Here is an 18277-nt window from a genome sequence, read left to right as displayed (position 1 = left end):
GCTTTAAATTATTGTAAGGATGATAATAAATATATTATTAAGACTATTAAGAAAGCAAGCCGAAGGATATGGCTTGTTTTTTAGTTACTTAGATTTTTTTCTACTTCATCCATGTTTCGTTAATTTCATTATGTAGTTACATATCTTTATGCTAAAACAACAGGGAATATACGCACATTGGCATTTATAATAGGTATTAGGTACAATTTATGATGTAAGTAATTTCGTTTACAATTATTATGACGATGCATTGATGTTATCAAAAGGTATCTAGTAATTGCGATTAGTCTAATCTTCTCTATATTATGTATGTTTGCTAAATAGTAAAATACTCTCATCTTTGACGCCGCGCTGGCATGAATTGAAATCATTATCTTTGAAACCGTCTTGGTAATAAGATCGTTCTGAATTGTAATTTTGATTTGGAAAAATGTCTGTGCTACGACAAGCTGTGTTTGCATCTTTGGGTATGTTGAATAAAAATTAAAATAAATAGAGCTGTATTTGTGATTTATTTTTGACTAGCGACCAGCCCCGGCTTCGCACGGGTGCAATGGTGGCCGGCCGGTACCGCCGCAAACGCTACGTCCCGCAATTTTTAAATCTGTAATATCTTCGAAAATATTCACTTAAATCATACGGTGTAAAGGGCCATATAGATCTATATTAAATGAACAATGTATTCAAGGTATTTAATTGGTTAAGGATTAATGCTGTATTGGTTAAAATCGCTTCGAAAATTAGCCATTATTTGTCGTAAAAAGTAAATGCCAAAAAACAGTTATTGTGGGTTATCCATAAGAGATAGACATATACCATCACGGACTTTTCTGTAGACCTTTTCAATGTGTACTTAATGGATGTTATTATACATATAAACCTTCCTCTTGAATCACTCTATCTATTAAAAAAAACCGCATCAAAATCCGTTGCGTAGTTTCAAAGATTTAAGCATACAAAGGGACATAGGGAAATAGGGACTGAGAAAGCGACTTTGTTTTATACCATGTAGTGATGATGATAGTGATATTATAGCTGTTCATCTGTTCTATCTACCTATATCTATATATTATATACTTATTATCCTATTGTCGCGTAGCGTAGCAAGTCTTAGATGCTTCTTAAACTATCGTCTTCCTGTAATAGAAGGAATCAGTGTTCTCTGTGTCCAATTAGGTTCGAGATCCCCGTCAAGGGGGGACGCCCTTGCGCATGTCGCTATAGCGCGTTTCATTAAAGAAACGAATCTTCAATGGCGGCCAAAGCTGACACTGACATATTATGGTAGGGTCAGTAAAAAAGAATATAAAAATAATGTAAATGGATAATTATTTTATTAACACTACAGCGCACGCGCCCTTTTTTTTACATGGTTGCTCGCGTGCTCTACCATAGTAGAAAACTGTATTTGAAATATTAAAAAAATGGGTGGTCCGAAAATGATAATACTCAGTAATATTAAACTTTTAATTATTATAACAAATAATTATAGAAAAAAATAACAATTTAATAGCATATAATTAAAATTATGGTCAAATTATGAGATCATGAAAATAATCAACATTTTTGGCAAGTTTGAGATCAGCTCAAAAAAAAACAACTTCTAATAAGCGATGACCGACTTATTGGCCGTCATCCTGACATTCAATACAGACCACAACTTGGTGATCAGGACAAATTCATCTGGTACATCGCTTACACCATTTTTTTGAGCTCGGGAGCACAGGCAAAATTTGCCTACTCTTCCCATTGTTTGAGGATCATGACGTATTGGTACCTCATCTACGTGACCCAAAAGCTATTTATTTTTATTTTTTTTATTGGCGGGGAAGGTTTTCGACTGTCAATCTTCTTGCCATGAGAGGTTTCACCAGCTCGAACGAAAGATCGTAAAGAAAATTACGTCTCAGAATTCTTTCTTGGCCTTTGTTTAGTTGGTGGATTATCAAGACATTTATGAATCGGATGTTTTGAGATCTTGCCCGGGTTGCTGAAGGACATGTTTTACTCCAGCGTGTTCCATTTCGAGATACATAAAAGTCATCACGTGTATTGTTTTGGACAAGTTCAGAAAGAGGCGTGTCATCTTCAGACGATGATCCATGATTTTCACTTACAGCTTCCTGCATCTGATTCCTATCTTCCTGTTCCATTGGTTGTACATATACTTCCCCATCGTACGAGTCACTTTGGATCACTTCCTCGTCCTCTAATTCTTTGTTCAGCCATCACGCGCGCCTCCAATACGGGGTCCATTTTTTCGCAAAAACAAAGAAATATTAATTATTAAATACATCATAACACACGAAATAGTAATGCAACTGTACATAGTTAAATTTTAAAATTTAAATCATTCAATGTCCATTGATAATAAAATAATAAACCCAAAAAAGAAAGTTTTACTTCCCTTCAGTTTTATTACACCAATACTCGCATGTACTACTATAGTAGAAGCCGAACTTTGACACGTCATAACAGGAAGATGCGCGTACGTTGCAAATATGCACCATACTAATCCGTTTGGCAATTTTGTCGACTTAGCTTATCTGGGAGCGGGGGAGGTTAGGTGTAAGAATGAATGAATGGCGTTAAAATAAGTAAGTGTGTTCTACTATAGTAGAACGCGCGTGCACTGTAGTGTTAATTATTTCAAATTGTTTATTGACAAACTTTTTTGTTATGGTATTTGTGTATTTATATGAATTATCATATTTACGTATACAGAATGCAACAAAATCCCCATAATACTTGTAATGAGCCCATAAAACTGAACAACTTTTCCCAAAGAACATATTTTGTCAAATTCCAATAAAACATTATTTACTATCGCAAATACATAATTGTCATTGTAAATTTATGATAAAAACTATTCTAATTTTTATTTAATTGTAAATTTATGATAACTATAAAGGGAAAATCAAATACATTTTAGTGATTTTACTTTTCCCTATTTTTTTTTGCATGCCGTACCGCCGTGTGTAAGCGAGAGGGAATGATAAGCGCCGCCGTTTAAGATTCGTTTCTTTAATGAAATGCGTTATACCAGGGTGAACCTTCAATTCGACCACGCGTCCGCGTTAAAATGTAGAAGCCCTTCTGACTAACATTGAGAAACACCACACAAAAAAAAATGTGTCCAATTTTGCAAATAAAATCTTTGCCATAATGATTAAATTTGTGAATAAGTTGGTCAACAACTAGGTAGATTACCTGGCCAAGTTATATTCTTAACGATACAAAATATGTGCTGAATTTTTATATTTATAGCATTAAATGCAATAAATAATAAATATTTGAATAGGTAGTTCGATCAAAGACCAATACTTATAATAGTTCGATTCACCAGGTAATGGATTTTCTTATACTCTTTCGGTTTTAAGTAGGTACTTACCATATTTTAATCAAAACATTGATATGTACGTTGCACATATTATGTATGTATGTAGGTAAATGATAACATATCAAATCCTCTGTATAATAAGCTATTTTTCCCATAGTTTGCATCCTCTGCATGAACGTTGGGTACATCTACTCCTGGCCGTCTTCAACACTTCGACTGTTCGCTTCAACCAATACCACACTTAACCGACCAATGACGGAAACAGAGCAGGCACTGTTTGGAAGTCTGGCTTCTATAGCGTCTTTGATAAGCACTCCATTTGCTGGTTTCCTCTTGGATACTCTGGGAAGGAAGTATTCGTGTATTTTGTTCGCGATGCCGGAGATTGTGAGTATTTGTTAAACAGTTATACATATAATATATTGTGAGCACAGACATATATTAATTGTGAGCTTTATAAACACTTTATCAATGGTTTTATATTTTTAAAGATATTAATTTATACTTAAATTGATGACCAGTTATCATCCGACCTACCAAATTTCATAAAAATCGTACAAGCCGTATCGATGCATATGGCGATTGGAAACTAACATTAGGTATGCATATGCATTACGAGGCATATGGCGAATGGAAACTAACATTATACATTAAGATTTAATTAGTATGCAGCAGGTATATCTCTTATTGAGGAGAGGAAAACTATTATTTTCATACTAAGAAGACGGTTAATTTAAATGTTTCGTAGGTATCTTATATAGGAATGTGCGTAACTGCGTGTACGTTAATTATCATATTTTTAATTTCTTATAGATCGCATGGATAATCATATCAACATGCTACACCGTGGAAGGTATCTTAGCTGCCATGTTTATATCAGGATTAGGAGGCTGTATTTTTATCATAGCTCCAGTATTTATCTGTGAATTTTGTCAAGAAACAATCAGAGGCATGATGACTACAGGAACAATGGTTTACTATGGAATTGGCATGTTATTATCCTACCTTTTGGGAGGTTCTTTGGAATATAACATGTTGAACTATACCTTTTTAAGTTTGACTACTCTGGGGTGTGGTCTGGCTTGGTTTTTGAAAGAATCACCTATACTTTTGATGAGAAGAGGCTTGGAGAAGGTATGTTGAATATTCTTAAATAGGCATACAAATTTGTATCTTAAATAAAAAAAAAAAAAAACAGAACGCAAGCATTCACAACAAAGAAATCATAATAATCCAGCGACACTGTTCAACTGTTGCATAGCAAATGTTTTCCATGAAATCTAAGCTATAGGTTTTACAACTCAAAAGTGCTGAAACACGCGACATTTTTAATCCTTATATTCAATGTCGGGGTTTTTTTTATAGCATGTAAGCAATGTTTTTTTTGTTTGGTTTCGTCGACTTAGATTAGACATGTAAAATAAGATACAAAGCTTCACATCTATTAGGTACTTATAAAAGTTCCTAATAAATGTAAATTGTATATAAATTGAATAAAAAAATATTTTTTAACATTTTAGGAAGCAGCGGAATCTATTTCTTATTATCGAGGTGTGAAAATCAATTCTAAAGAGGTAATGCAAGAAATCGACACAATACGAAAAGCTTTAAACCCAGATTTAGAACATGTTCCAGGTAATTTATTTACATTTTATTTTTCATAGAATTATTTTGCTTACAGCTAAATGAAACAAATATTTTGTATGCGCTACCATTCAATTATTTTACTTGCTAGTTTCTACGTCATATCATATTTACTTATAGAAAAGATTTAATCGAGATGATGATGGTGTTTAAATAAATAAATGTTTGTTAAGACGATACACAAAAAAAAATCCACTGCTTGGCGGGCGGGGTCTAATAGCTCGCTATCGCGAACGCCGGTGTGCGCGAAGTCATTCATTGCAAACTCGCCGCGCTGCCGCTGGCCGACTCGGGACAAACATGTATGGAGTCGTCATACAGTTATAATATTGTTATACATTTATTCAATTGTTGATTTATTGGTTTTATTTTCTTGCTTATAAACAAATAATCTTCTTTCCAACAACTACTTAGACATTATTAATAATTATTATTATTTCGTAATGTTTACTTTATTACAAAATAATACAGGTTATAAATAATCTTTAAAATAACAAAAAATATTGTTACTCTGAAAAAATGAAATGGTACTCAATAACGCGGACTACTGAATTGACTTAGATAGAATTTGATGCTGACGTAGATATTACATCATGCCCAGAAATGAAAGGTACTATTTCTGAAAGAAGTTATAAACCCTAATTCTTCTCAGTCAAAGTCAAGAGTGGAAGATATCACTAATACAGTAAAACTGATGCGAAACTTTGGATGTTAATTTGTATAGTTTTTTGTTAGTTGTTACTTAATCACGTCAAGACTACATTACCAATTTTGATAAAATATAGCTAATTGCCTGGATTTACACATAGGATACTTTTTATCCGAACTGAACACTTTTGTGGGATAAAACAGGATTCACGATATAACCTAATTCCACGCGGGCAAAGCCGCGGTCGGAATGATATTTTTTTAAATAAAAAAATTGTTTAAAAAAAAACAAAATATATTGACGCATGTATTTATTTTTTGCACTCTATTATAATTGTAATTATTCATTACAAATAATCAAAATAAAATAGCCAGAACAAAGTTAGGCCCTGGTAGGGTAGGTAGGCAGGTACAGCAATGTGAGACGAACACTGGCTTATTTATACCAATAATAATGTATTATAAACATTAAATTAAGTTTACTTTCTAACAACAAAAATACATAATATTAGCTAATGTGAAAGCGAATCAATATTCATCCAAATCGGTTCATGTCATTAGGAGGAGTGACTGCAGCGCCATCTTCCGGGCCCAATTGTGTTTCCAGATCACCCAGGAACTCAATTTAATATACTTACACAAAATTTTTCGAAATGAAAACTCACATTACTATGTAAATATGAATATAAACCTGTTTTATTACTAAGCAATTTCCCGCACAGGTGTAGTAAGTATAAATGAAATAAATATCAACATCAAATTCTTTATACAACATACTTATCTACCACCTTCTAAGAAATGTAATTCTTGAAATTATTTCGTATTTTTTTAAATATAATACTACTCCAATGAGCTCCTGTTCCATATTATGTCCGCCATACTTCCACTAAGTTCACCATGATTTTTTATTTCTTTGCACTTTGTTGCTTTTTGCTAAAAATGGAATCATGCGATAAAACCAGTAGAACGTTGATAACATACATTTTTGACTGAATAAAGGTACTTACGAAGGAGTGGGTTCACATTGTGAACAATCAGTGGGTTTATTTTCCTTCTGGATTCCGGATTTCTGAAAAGATTATCTATGCTATAAATGAAAAAATCTTACACATTCGTTATGTACTTAAAACAGGGGTACATATCAAACATCGTCTATAATACAATTATCATCAAATTTAAAATAAAACCAACTTACTTCATTAATTTGTTCCAATTGTAAGCATTCTTTTTCCTCCAACCTTTATGTTTCTTCTTCTTATTTTCTTTATTGTCCCCATTTGTCTCATTTTGTCTTATCGTGTTGTCACCCTTTTTTACGATTGCGCGAGCGACACAAGTTCCCCGTGTGACGGCCGTAGCGGGAATGACTCGTGCAGCGATCGGGGTAGGAAGGTACAGGGCGGCTCTCGCTATATTGGCTGGTCGCGCGCTAATTTCAAGTATTTCTTGTTTATTTCAAAACCATCGCATATTTCAAAATTCTAAATCGGTAGACGTATAGGTTGTATATTTTATAGTTAATATCCAAAAAGTCGTAACTTTGCGTTTGTTATTTTGAAGATGCCAGAGATTATAAAAAAATAACAATGAGAACTTTGTATTTTTTTTCTATCGAGAAAATATCATGGAATCATGTTTCTAAAACGGTAGACGTATTGTGTTACTATTGAACTTTCTTGTCAAGAATTTTCATCACGACAACTTTAATAATATAAAAATTACGAAGGTTTAAAAAGGGCCGTAAATGTTAGAAAAATTAATTCATCACCTTAACTAATATCACTCATATTTAACAGACTTTAGACTGTGCCATATTTTACATCACTTTTACAAATTATTTCCGCATTGTTATATTATTATAACGATCCCACTTATCTTACCAGAAACACATTCATATACTAATCTTATATTATGTACTATTGCACGCCTCCTAAGCCTTATATCCACTTGAGCATGCTCAGGCGAATGAGCGGCTCATTTGGCCGAGCCGCTCAAGTGGAGACGCCTGAGCACGCGCGGCCCGAGCATGCTCAGGCGTCTCCACTAGAGCGGCTCGGCCAAATGAGCCGCTCATTCGCCTGAGCATGCTCAAGTGGATATAAGGCTTTAGGCGAAGCGTTGAGGTGGGTACTATAACTGTCACTTCGCGCAAAACATCTGATTTTTCAAACTTAAAATGTCTTTATGTATCATACATTGCACTTGTAAGATAATACATACACACGCATATTAAGAAAAAACACTATTTTTAACGTTCATGATATTTTTGATGTCATTTTTGTTATTTAAACTAGTTAAAAAACAGTTTAAAAAAGTTCTGTCTTGGACGTCCGTGTGTCTGTATGTGCGGATCCTTTTTCTTGTTAACACGATAGCGACCGAAATACTTTACTAATCGAGTCTTTTTTTTTCTCTTACGCTTGAGTATGCTCAGGAATAGAACCCTTTCATTTTTCAGGGTCTGATTCGATGTGGTTTAATTGTTATTAAATAAACAAAAATAATAATTAATAAATATTTATTAAAAAAAAATTATGAGGCGTGCACTTTTGGATTTTCCAAATTATTTTAAATATGTAAAACATCGCACTAATTTAATTATTTGCCGAGAAGATAAACAGATACATAATTATCTCCACGTGGTTTTTTTCACTCAAACAGTTTTACGATTATTAAGATTAGTCGTGTTATGATTGTTCATCAATTTAAACATCGTAAACTTAATCTGTTGATTCTAGATTATGTAAAGGCAATCTATAGAATAACCCAAGGAATAACCCATTGTAAGGGGCATACCATAAAAATAGACGTATACATATTATTTTAAAAAGAGGTTTTTTGTATATGTTTAAAATTTACTTTTTTGAACGAACCAAACAGCATTTATTTTTTATTTAAGCAAATTCCAAAAACTAATAGGGGGGTTCTATTGTCGACTGTAATTTGTACCTACCTATGTTTTTTGTTTAAGTCGTTGGAACCCTTTTTTATGAAAAAAATTAAGTAGATCGTTTAGATGTTTGGAGAGAAGAAATTGCTATAGCATCTAATCACCATATAAAATAAAATTTTCTCAATTTAACGTTAAATTATTTCAGATGAAGCGACTGCAGACGAGGGTATATTAAAAGTGCCAGTGAAACCGGAAAAACTAAACTTTTGGCAGTTTCTTAGTAAGTGACACAATTTCATAAAGAAGAACATGTGAATATAAATTTAATTTTATTATCAGATCATTTGTAATTGAATTTTTTGTAAAATCAGCTAAGTAATTATTTTTCAAGTTTTCATTTTTTTAAGCAAAATTAATAGTTAAGTACACTTTTTTTTTCAGAAAAATCTCAATCAACGCGACGTGCCTTACTACTATGTTTGGTTTTGTACACAGCATCTATATTCCAAGGTTTAGTAGTTGTCCAGGTGTACGCCCAGCCGTTATTCGAAGAAGCAGTACCAAATGTGTCCACAACCTTATCTAGTGTTATATTCGCGATTGTGCTGATCGTTTCTGGGTGTATCGCAGCTTTCTTCATAGACAAGGCGGGAAGGCGGGTAAGTGCACAGATTAGAAATGGTTTTGGTAGCGTTTAGCTACTATTATATTGTATTCTGTGGTTTTGGTTAAACTTCGATGTGTTTATGATGTCCTGGTACCTAGGTACTTCTTTCTGCTTGAGTGATTTCGTCAATAAATTTAATTTAAAATCCGTATGATGGTTAACGGAGTGAAAAAATACAATTTAACCTTTCTTTACGTGTACGGTCTACGAAAAATTTTCTTCAGGTAATTTAAACTTTTGCTCTGAGTATAATTTTCACTCACAGTATTTACTATACATATCTATTATCTAATATATATGTATATTACTTTTCTCTATGATAATTTTATGTGTAGGTATTCATGATGCACATACCTAAAAGATTGTTATTTGTTTTCAACTTAGTTCAAATTTATTTGTTATTATTTGCTCCAGTATTACCTATTATCACAATAGATAAATAACTAGTGTGATTACCTACTATATACTTAGCTATAAAGTATTCTGTGACTATAGATAGAGAATAGATTTTTATGTATTATTAATACATGTAGTGGAAATAAAATGTAGGCATGTAAAATAGTCAACGTTTTAAAATTTTGATTTCGATAATCCGTAGTAAAGTAGAGGTCTCCCGCCCGCGGCTTCGCGCGCATTGTACGTCAAAAAAAATATAGTGGCGGCGACAGTGACGTTATTTTATACTAGTGATGTTACATTTTTCTATTTCTAAATATTTGAAGAGAGCAACGAAAAAATATGATTTTGAATTAAAATATATGTACATATATGACAAAACATAGATTTCTGTCAGAGTCGGCAAAAAGCATGACTATTGAAAACAATAAGTATAGTAGAGCCATTTTAATAGGCAACATTTGACAGTTCAACAAAATTCAACAACGTAACCTAGTAACGACAACATAGAATAACATGATATTTCTTTCTGTTAGATCTGCACATTTGCTTACCTTTTTTCAATAACAATTACATATTTATAATAATAATGACCGATACAAGTAATTTTAAGATTTCATTTTACTGATGAACCATTCTAAACATAATAAACAATTTCTGAATTGAAGAACTGACGTCGCTACAATTTTGTGTCAATAAACCTTTTTTCTTTTTAAATACCAGAGATGTTTCTCTAAAAATCGAGATCTGACATCTAGAATCGAATGCATTGATTACTTGTGAACTAAAATCATCATAAATTAATATAATTTGGAAAATCCAAAAGTGCACGCCTCATAATTTTTTTTAATAAATATTTATTAATTATTATTTTTGTTTATTTAATAACAATTAAACCACATCGAATCAGACCCTGAAAAATGAAAGGGTTCTATTCCTGAGCATACTCAAGCGTAAGAGAAAAAAAAAGACTCGATTAGTAAAGTATTTCGGTCGCTATCGTGTTAACAAGAAAAAGGATCCGCACATACAGACACACGGACGTCCAAGACAGAACTTTTTTAAACTGTTTTTTAACTAGTTTAAATAACAAAAATGACACCAAAAATATCATGAACGTTAAAAATAGTGTTTTTTCTTAATATGTGTGTGTATGTATTATCTTACAAGTGCAATGTATGATACATAAAGACATATTTTTAAGTTTGAAAAATCAGATGTTTTGCGCGAAGTGACAGTAGTACCCACCTCAACGCTTCGCTTATGAGGCGTGCAAAATTCGATTTACAAATGTTTAAAATCCGTATCGATTAATTCACTTTAATCGATGTTTTTAAGCAGGTTACCTCTCTTGGAAGATAAAATTGATAGACGTCAAATGTTGCCTATTAGATTGGCTCGACTATAATAACTAATAATAAACTTAATAAACAATTAATATATAATCAATGACAGTTTGCATTTAATATTATGTTCGGAATATTTGAACTACTTTCAGATTTTCTGTTGTTTGTTCTCTAACTAGTTTATGTTTTAATTTAAATAGGTACCACAATAAGAATTGTTTTTTTTCAGCCCCTCATCATCTACCCTTCAATAACAGCCGGTATCTGCTGCGCGGTACTAGGAACGCAGATCCAATACCACTGGGGACCGCACTGGGTGTCAGCTATCCTGCTCTATACGTATTGCATCGCGTACTCGCTTGGCGCTAATACGGTGCCCTACGTTATTGTTGCGGAGGTGTTCTTACCTGAGGTTGGTTATGATGTCCTGGTACTTATTTTTGTTATCATAACATACGTACAGCGCTTATGTCGTCCGCGGCCATTCCGCGGCATTCATTCAAACCGTTGCAACTTATTTTACAAACTTTTTACATAAGTAATTAATTTTGAAGCAAACTTCCCTTCCTAAAACACGATAGTTTCTTTATGGTCTGTTCTCTATGGTTATTTATTTTTTCAGATAAAAAGCATCGTGTCTGTGATCTCAGTGGAATGGGCATGGACTTGCAACTTCATTATACTTTTCATTTTCAATCCTCTGGTCACAACACTGGGTCTTGGAGGAATCTTCTATATATTTGCTGTTGTCTGCTTCTTAACAGCTGTATATTGTGTATTCTTTTTGCCAGAAACTAAAGGACTGACTGTAGATGTAATACAGACTCGGTTTGTTAAGAAAATAAATACGAGTGATGCGTAGTTTTTTTGCGAAAAATAATTTTTATTATTTGACGTCCATATAGTCGACATACATGTACATGTACCTTTTATGAAATTATAAAAAGTTGGATTTGGTCAAATCCTTAAAAGTGATTTGAAGAAATATCGGATTTTATCACTTCCCTGTGACATGTATACGGAAAAGTAATTTATTTAATTTTATATATATATGTATATCTTCTTCTTATATATAAAAATGAATCGCAAAATGTGTTGGTAAGCGCATAACTCGAGAACGGCTGAACCGATTTCGATAATTCTTTTTTTATTATATTCCTTGAAGTACGAGGATGGTTTTTATGTAGAGAAAACGTAAATATGTACCACGGGCGTAGCCGGGGCGGACCGCTAGTGAAAAATAAATATGTACCTACCTAGTGTGCAAAACTGTTGTAGTTTGAAGTACATAACTAGTTCATAGTTTAGCCAGAGAGGTATAACCTCTATCTTATATGATATCATCAAAACTAATCAATATTTTGTGAAGCAAATTCTGTCCTAAGAGTGAAAGAGACAAAGTTAATAGCATAATGATTGAGGTGCTATTTTTGTAAAAGAAATTAACCTAGAAAAACATGGTATAAACATAACAACCTTCTTCCGCCTTTTCGAAAAACATGGTTATAGATTTAAGAAAATCATTAATAAAAATAAGTTTTATAACATTGAGATATACATATGGAGATGACACCGCCTACATCACTAATGTTCCGCTCAACATACGCCATATGGCGTAACTGCACGCTCATTTTTTATTTGTTTTAAAGTGAAACGCATCAAATATGCCTTCGTATGTGTTACGATATTGCACAAATAATACAAATAATACGGAAAAGTGCAAAGGAATAACTTTCATCGGTAAGTTCCTAACTAGATAATAATTTTTAAAACTTAGTTAGAGCAAAATAATGGCGCACAGATTTTGTTCGTGGTGTCTCCTCCATACGTAGTAATATTATCTCAATGTTTTATAATAATGTATTGTGTAGTTTTATTTAACTACCTATATCCCTTTATTGATAAACGATATTATATTTAACAAATTCCACTATAGCTTTATGTGTTTAATATTATAACTTTTAAAAGTTTATAAATATATAAATTATCTTCATTCTTAGTTGTCTGGCAGAGATCGCTTGTAGCGATATAAACACCGTCCATACATGTTATTTCAATATGTTGCTCCATTTCTTTGAATATAACATTTTCAATCATCGGTATTGGTAAGCTAAACAGTAGGTATAAATAAAAAAGAAAATAAGTACTACAAAACATTATAATCTTGATCCCTTACAAGTAATTAACACATATATAGGCAAAACGTAAGAAAAACAATTAAGTAATTAATTATCCTTAAACAACTTGTACCAGACATATTAATTACCTAAATAGATATAACAATGTAAACAAATTAGAAGCGTGGCATCATGCAACGGATTTGTCATATTATAAATGCGTGGTCTATAGATATTGAATTCTATGACATTTTATTAAAGTTCTTTTTAGTCTGAACAAGTTTTCTCGAAGAGGTTATCTTCCACGACAATATAATACAATTAAGATGAGTTGCTAATCAAATTTAAGCTCTATTTATTACACCATAGATAACTCTGTTTTCATCTGGCGTAAATTATTATTTCATTTATTATGAACCTTATGACGTAGGTCATAGAGTATATAATTTATAAAATATTAGGTTACCATCGAACCGGTAATGAATGAAGTGGGTTGATAAAGGAGTCATAGTGATGTTAGGACGAGATATTAAGGTGATTGCAACGATCTGTTCCCAGCCAATATCCCGCTAGATGGCGCTGAATTCTACATTTCTAGTTTATTTGAGTTTTTGCGTAATTGGAATAGTCATCAAACCTAGGAATAGTCATGGCGGTTACTGAATATTATATTTTATTGAAATATGTTATATCATTGCCTTAAAATCCACCCAATTCGGTAAAATTATGCGTTTTAACATCTGTCATTGCATACAGGGTCGTTTACACACACAGACGTATACAAAAATGATAAAGATTTAACTCTAGATGGCGTGAATGTAAAGCGCGTCACACACGGTGAAGATACTACCTATAATATTTTATCTAATCTAGTAATATTTTATATTACAGTATCTTAAGGTATCCGGTATCAGCGTTCTGACCATCATTTTTCTTTTTTCGCTGTAGAACCGCCATCCTGTTACAAATGACCCACAAAGGAGAATGACCACGGGTGGTATCGGTAAAATTTTAGTTGTGCCACGTATTCGTTATATTGTTAATTCCTATTTGTATTTATAATGATCATATGTATCAATATTAAGTCTTAATTAAACCGGATAAATTGAAATAATAGTAAAAGTAAAAGTTTTTCTTTTGAAACATGTATGAACTTTCGCATTAGTAGGAAGTAGGATTGTTATAAAAATAAAAGTTATATTTGTTGGCGTAAACTATTTTATTGTAATTTTGGGAAATAAATAATGTCAAAATTGATTACCTACAATAAAACGCAGTTTTATTTTATTACCTACATTACACTATTGTTTTTTTTTAATCAAAACATGTATTTGAAGTAGCAAATATGATATTATGCTGATCCAAGCATTTTCACTCAAAACTAATATCAGTAATGATTTGTAAAAGTAAATTATTTCAAAATACATTTCATAACCAACAAGTAAGAATAATTATTCATACAACAACAAATCAAAAACACTATTTACTATGGAAAAAAAACCAGGAAGGTGAAAAACATATTTACGATTTCGATGCACTCGACTTTTAGTAAAATAATAGGTAAAAATATTATTATGGTTTTGATCACAGACATATCTGTGGTTTTGATTTTAGCTACTAGTATCAGAAAGCTGCGTGTTCAATGCACGTCGGGGTCCCACAACTGTGGAGGAAGGAAGGTAGAATACCTCCATCGAATAAGTGAAGTTTCTCGACATACTCGATTTGCCGGCCGGCCTCAATGAAGATTGTCCGAAAGTTGTATATGTGCTCTGTAACGAAAAAATTTCGCTAGCGCGATTCAGAGTGAGGTGTCGTACAATATACCTAATGAAGTTTTTCATCTTTTTATTTTACTGCAAATACAAAATAAAAATTAAACAATGGTAATGTAAATTCTAAACAAACTACTACCAAAATACAATTAGAACAAAAATCATTTGACTTGTTTATTTCACCCAGAGGCCAGAGGCGGCTCGTGACAAAATTGTATACCTAGGTGTTCACTTGAAATAAAACAACGAAAATACAATAGCGTTCGGGATGATTTATTACAAAAAAATGAGCACCACATTTTATAAATGTCTATAACACTAAAAATTACAAAGTACAGGCTATTTCAAAACGAATTCAATGACTAGGTATCAATAATTAGTAAATCACCGAATTTGCATTCGCGAGCGTAGGTATCCATAGTGTTTGTCACTGACGGTCACTGACCTCTATAACTTATAGTTATAGAGGTCAGTGGTGTTTGTTGTGTAAACATGTATGTATTTGAGTAGTTAGTAGCATATTATATTCTGAATTTCTGATCCATGCCTATTCACTCAAAACTAATAACACTAATGATTTGTAACAGTAAATTATTTCAATAGGTAGGTATTTGAACATTTCCCAACAAGACGTAAGAATAATTATTCGTAGGTATACAAGATACAATAACAAATCTAATACACTATTTATTATTTTATTATTTACTAGCGGTCCGCCCCGGCTTCGCCCGTGGTACATGTTTACGTTTTCTCTCCATAAGAAGTAATAGCTAGAGAGCTAGCGCAAAGCTACCTGTATGTATTTGACCAGACCTGGATTTTTGTGTGTTGATTCCCCTATACCTACTATACATGAGATGAGGAGTCACTAAGCCCAGAGTGGTGGACGGGGCGCGCGCTTAGGTAAGACAGGTGGAAATTTTTGGCGAACTTTGAAACCATTTGACCACGTCTGCCATTTTGATATTTGAAAATAGATTATTATTACTATCGGAAAATAACAATGGCAGACCATTATCACGCGGATAACATTCTGGCAGACACTTATGAAAGTGCTGAAAAAAATACAATTTTGAAAGTATTTGACCAGATCTGCCATTATATATACATATATTTTATTTATTAGGGTCTTAAAAACTTATTTTCGAAACGGCAGACATTTTCATTGCGTACAGACTTCAGCAGACAACAAAACTTTACAGACTTCAGCAGTCAACAAGACTTAGCTTCTACATGGTCAGATGTATATATGTATTACGTTCCCTGACCTTACATCAATGATTTACTTTATTAATGTTTTTATGGTCATTTACATTTAATTTTGAAAACTATGGAATAAAATTTATAAATTTGATGATACAAAACTAAATATACATTTGTAAAGAATCTCAAATATAAAGTTGTGTTGCAAATAACAAATCATCATTTAAATATTTAGTTTATTTCTTTATTTAAGAAACAATTAACAATTACAAAACAACATAAAAAAACACGCATGCATTTATTGAAATGTTCATTCATCATCACTATCGTATGGCGTTGTGTGACTCGTCTTCATAATCCATTGAATCGGATTCTGTAAAAGTAAAACGTAAATTATATAATAAAAGAAATGAGTCATTATAAACTTACCTAGTAAGGCAATGCCTTTGATGTCGCACGATGCCGCCGCGCCGCCAGTGTAGGTACTTCTGCTGCTACATGAAGATATGCTAGGGTTGCAACAAATGGGAAATAAAACAATTGTAATTATTACTATTATGATGTAATCATTTATTCATATTATGTACATTCAAAACAATTGCTATTATTAAATCTGATGTAATTATTTTTTCATAAATATATAATTATTATTAATTATATAATATATTGCACTGTGAAATATTTACGTATCACTTTATTTTTGATGTTCTTAATTGTCTTTTATAAAATTTAAGTGACGCATTCGCATTGGGATCAACAATCCGATAAGAAAAGAATGGAGACAACATATACATAGCTTTGATTTCAATTCTACAGATACAAAATATAGGCTCGTTCCCTAGCCATTGAGTCGAACGGTAGGCAACACAATATCGACTTTGTGCGGGTACATATGGTACATTTCTTCTTGCTGTGAAGCGTAATTATTATTATTAAGATTTTTTAGGCTATTTTGAATCAGCTGTTCTAATTTAATTCTAGAAATTTATTAAAACGTGATTTTTTTAAAAGTATATTATGAGTTTATAAATACCTCAACCAATAGTTATTGTGTCCTATCCTCATTTCTTTATATCTTGGTAGTTAACTAAAGTGTTAAATTTACATAACCTCAACAACAACATTTACACTGCCACTGCACTAAAACTAAACTAACTAGCTCTCTAGCTATAAGAACCATCCTCGTACTTCAAGGGATATAATAAAAAAAGAATTATCGAAATCGGTTCAGCCGTTCTCGAGTTATGCGCTTACCAACACATTTTGCGATTCATTTTTATATATAAGAAGACTAGCGGTCCGCCCCGGCTTCGCCCGTGGTACATGTTTACGTTTTCTCTACATAAGAACCATCCTCGTACTTCAAGGAATATAATAAAAAAAGAATTATCGAAATCGGTTCAGCCGTTCTCGAGTTATGCGCTTACCAACACATTTTGCGATTCATTTATATATATATATACTAGCGGTCCGCCCCGGCTTCGCCCGTGGTACATAATATTTACGTTTTCTCTACATAAAAACCATCCTCGTACTTCAAGGAATATAATAAAAAAAGAATGATCGAAATCGGTTCAGCCGTTCTCGAGTTATGCGCTTACCAACACATTTTGCGATTCATTTTTATATATAAGAAGACTAGCGGTCCGCCCCGGCTTCGCCCGTGGTACATAATATTTACGTTTTCTCTACATAAAAACCATCCTCGTACTTCAAGGAATATAATAAAAAAAGAATGATCGAAATCGGTTCAGCCGTTCTCGAGTTATGCGCTTACCAACACATTTTGCGATTCATTTTTATATATAAGATAAGATTATGTGAAAATAACCAGGAAGGTGAAAAAAACATATTTACGAAAACATAGTAACATAATATGGCTGTCGCTACAATAATTATATTTCAATTTTATCTTTTTATACCTAGTAGAACTGGCCGACGAATAAAAAAAATCGTATTAGAATAAATACAATAAATTACGGAACAAAAAAAGGATTGTAACTGAATTAGGTATGTTTGTTTCTGGGCGCACCGTTTTCGACGACGCGACGCGCGACGTAAGCGTATAGGTATAGGTACCTACTTTGCTAAAACAAACTAATAAAATTGTGTGTCTGTCTGAAAATTCGGAAAAGCATATTTTGCAAGTTTGTAATTACTTTGATAGTTTACCGATTTATAATAATTGTAATTGTAATTGTATAATATATAATTTGCAATGTGGTGAAATTTCATAAAAATCACGGGC

At 32.4% G+C, this 18277-nt stretch overlaps 1 protein-coding gene and 1 long non-coding RNA gene across 2 annotated transcripts; one reads left to right on the top strand and one right to left on the bottom strand.

Annotated features, from left to right (window-relative positions):
• The first annotated feature begins 369 nt into the window (after positions 1–369).
• Positions 370–12128, top strand: LOC149477233 (facilitated trehalose transporter Tret1-like). The gene is made up of 8 exons (XM_089710533.1): positions 370–467; positions 3498–3727; positions 4154–4474; positions 4861–4975; positions 8731–8805; positions 8967–9184; positions 11164–11346; positions 11557–12128. The coding sequence occupies exons 1-8, from the start codon at positions 431–433 to the stop codon at positions 11794–11796; spliced, it is 1419 nt and encodes a 472-aa protein (XP_089566659.1). The 5' UTR covers positions 370–430; the 3' UTR covers positions 11797–12128.
• On the bottom strand, positions 6176–7151 carry LOC149477234 (uncharacterized). The gene is made up of 3 exons (XR_016317600.1): positions 6828–7151; positions 6640–6701; positions 6176–6565 (listed from the first exon to the last, which is right to left on the bottom strand). It is a non-coding gene; the product is annotated as an uncharacterized LOC149477234 (long non-coding RNA).
• Positions 12129–18277: the final 6149 nt, after the last annotated feature.

The sequence above is a fragment of the Colias philodice genome, chromosome 25 (genome assembly GCF_061535455.1).
Source record: "Colias philodice isolate Cphi_HAF_F1 chromosome 25, ilColPhil1 Martin Lab GWU primary, whole genome shotgun sequence".
NCBI classification, from domain to species: Eukaryota; Metazoa; Arthropoda; class Insecta; order Lepidoptera; family Pieridae; genus Colias; species Colias philodice.
The sequence above is the reverse complement of the archived record's forward strand: the minus strand, read 5'-3'. Positions and strand labels throughout refer to the sequence as shown.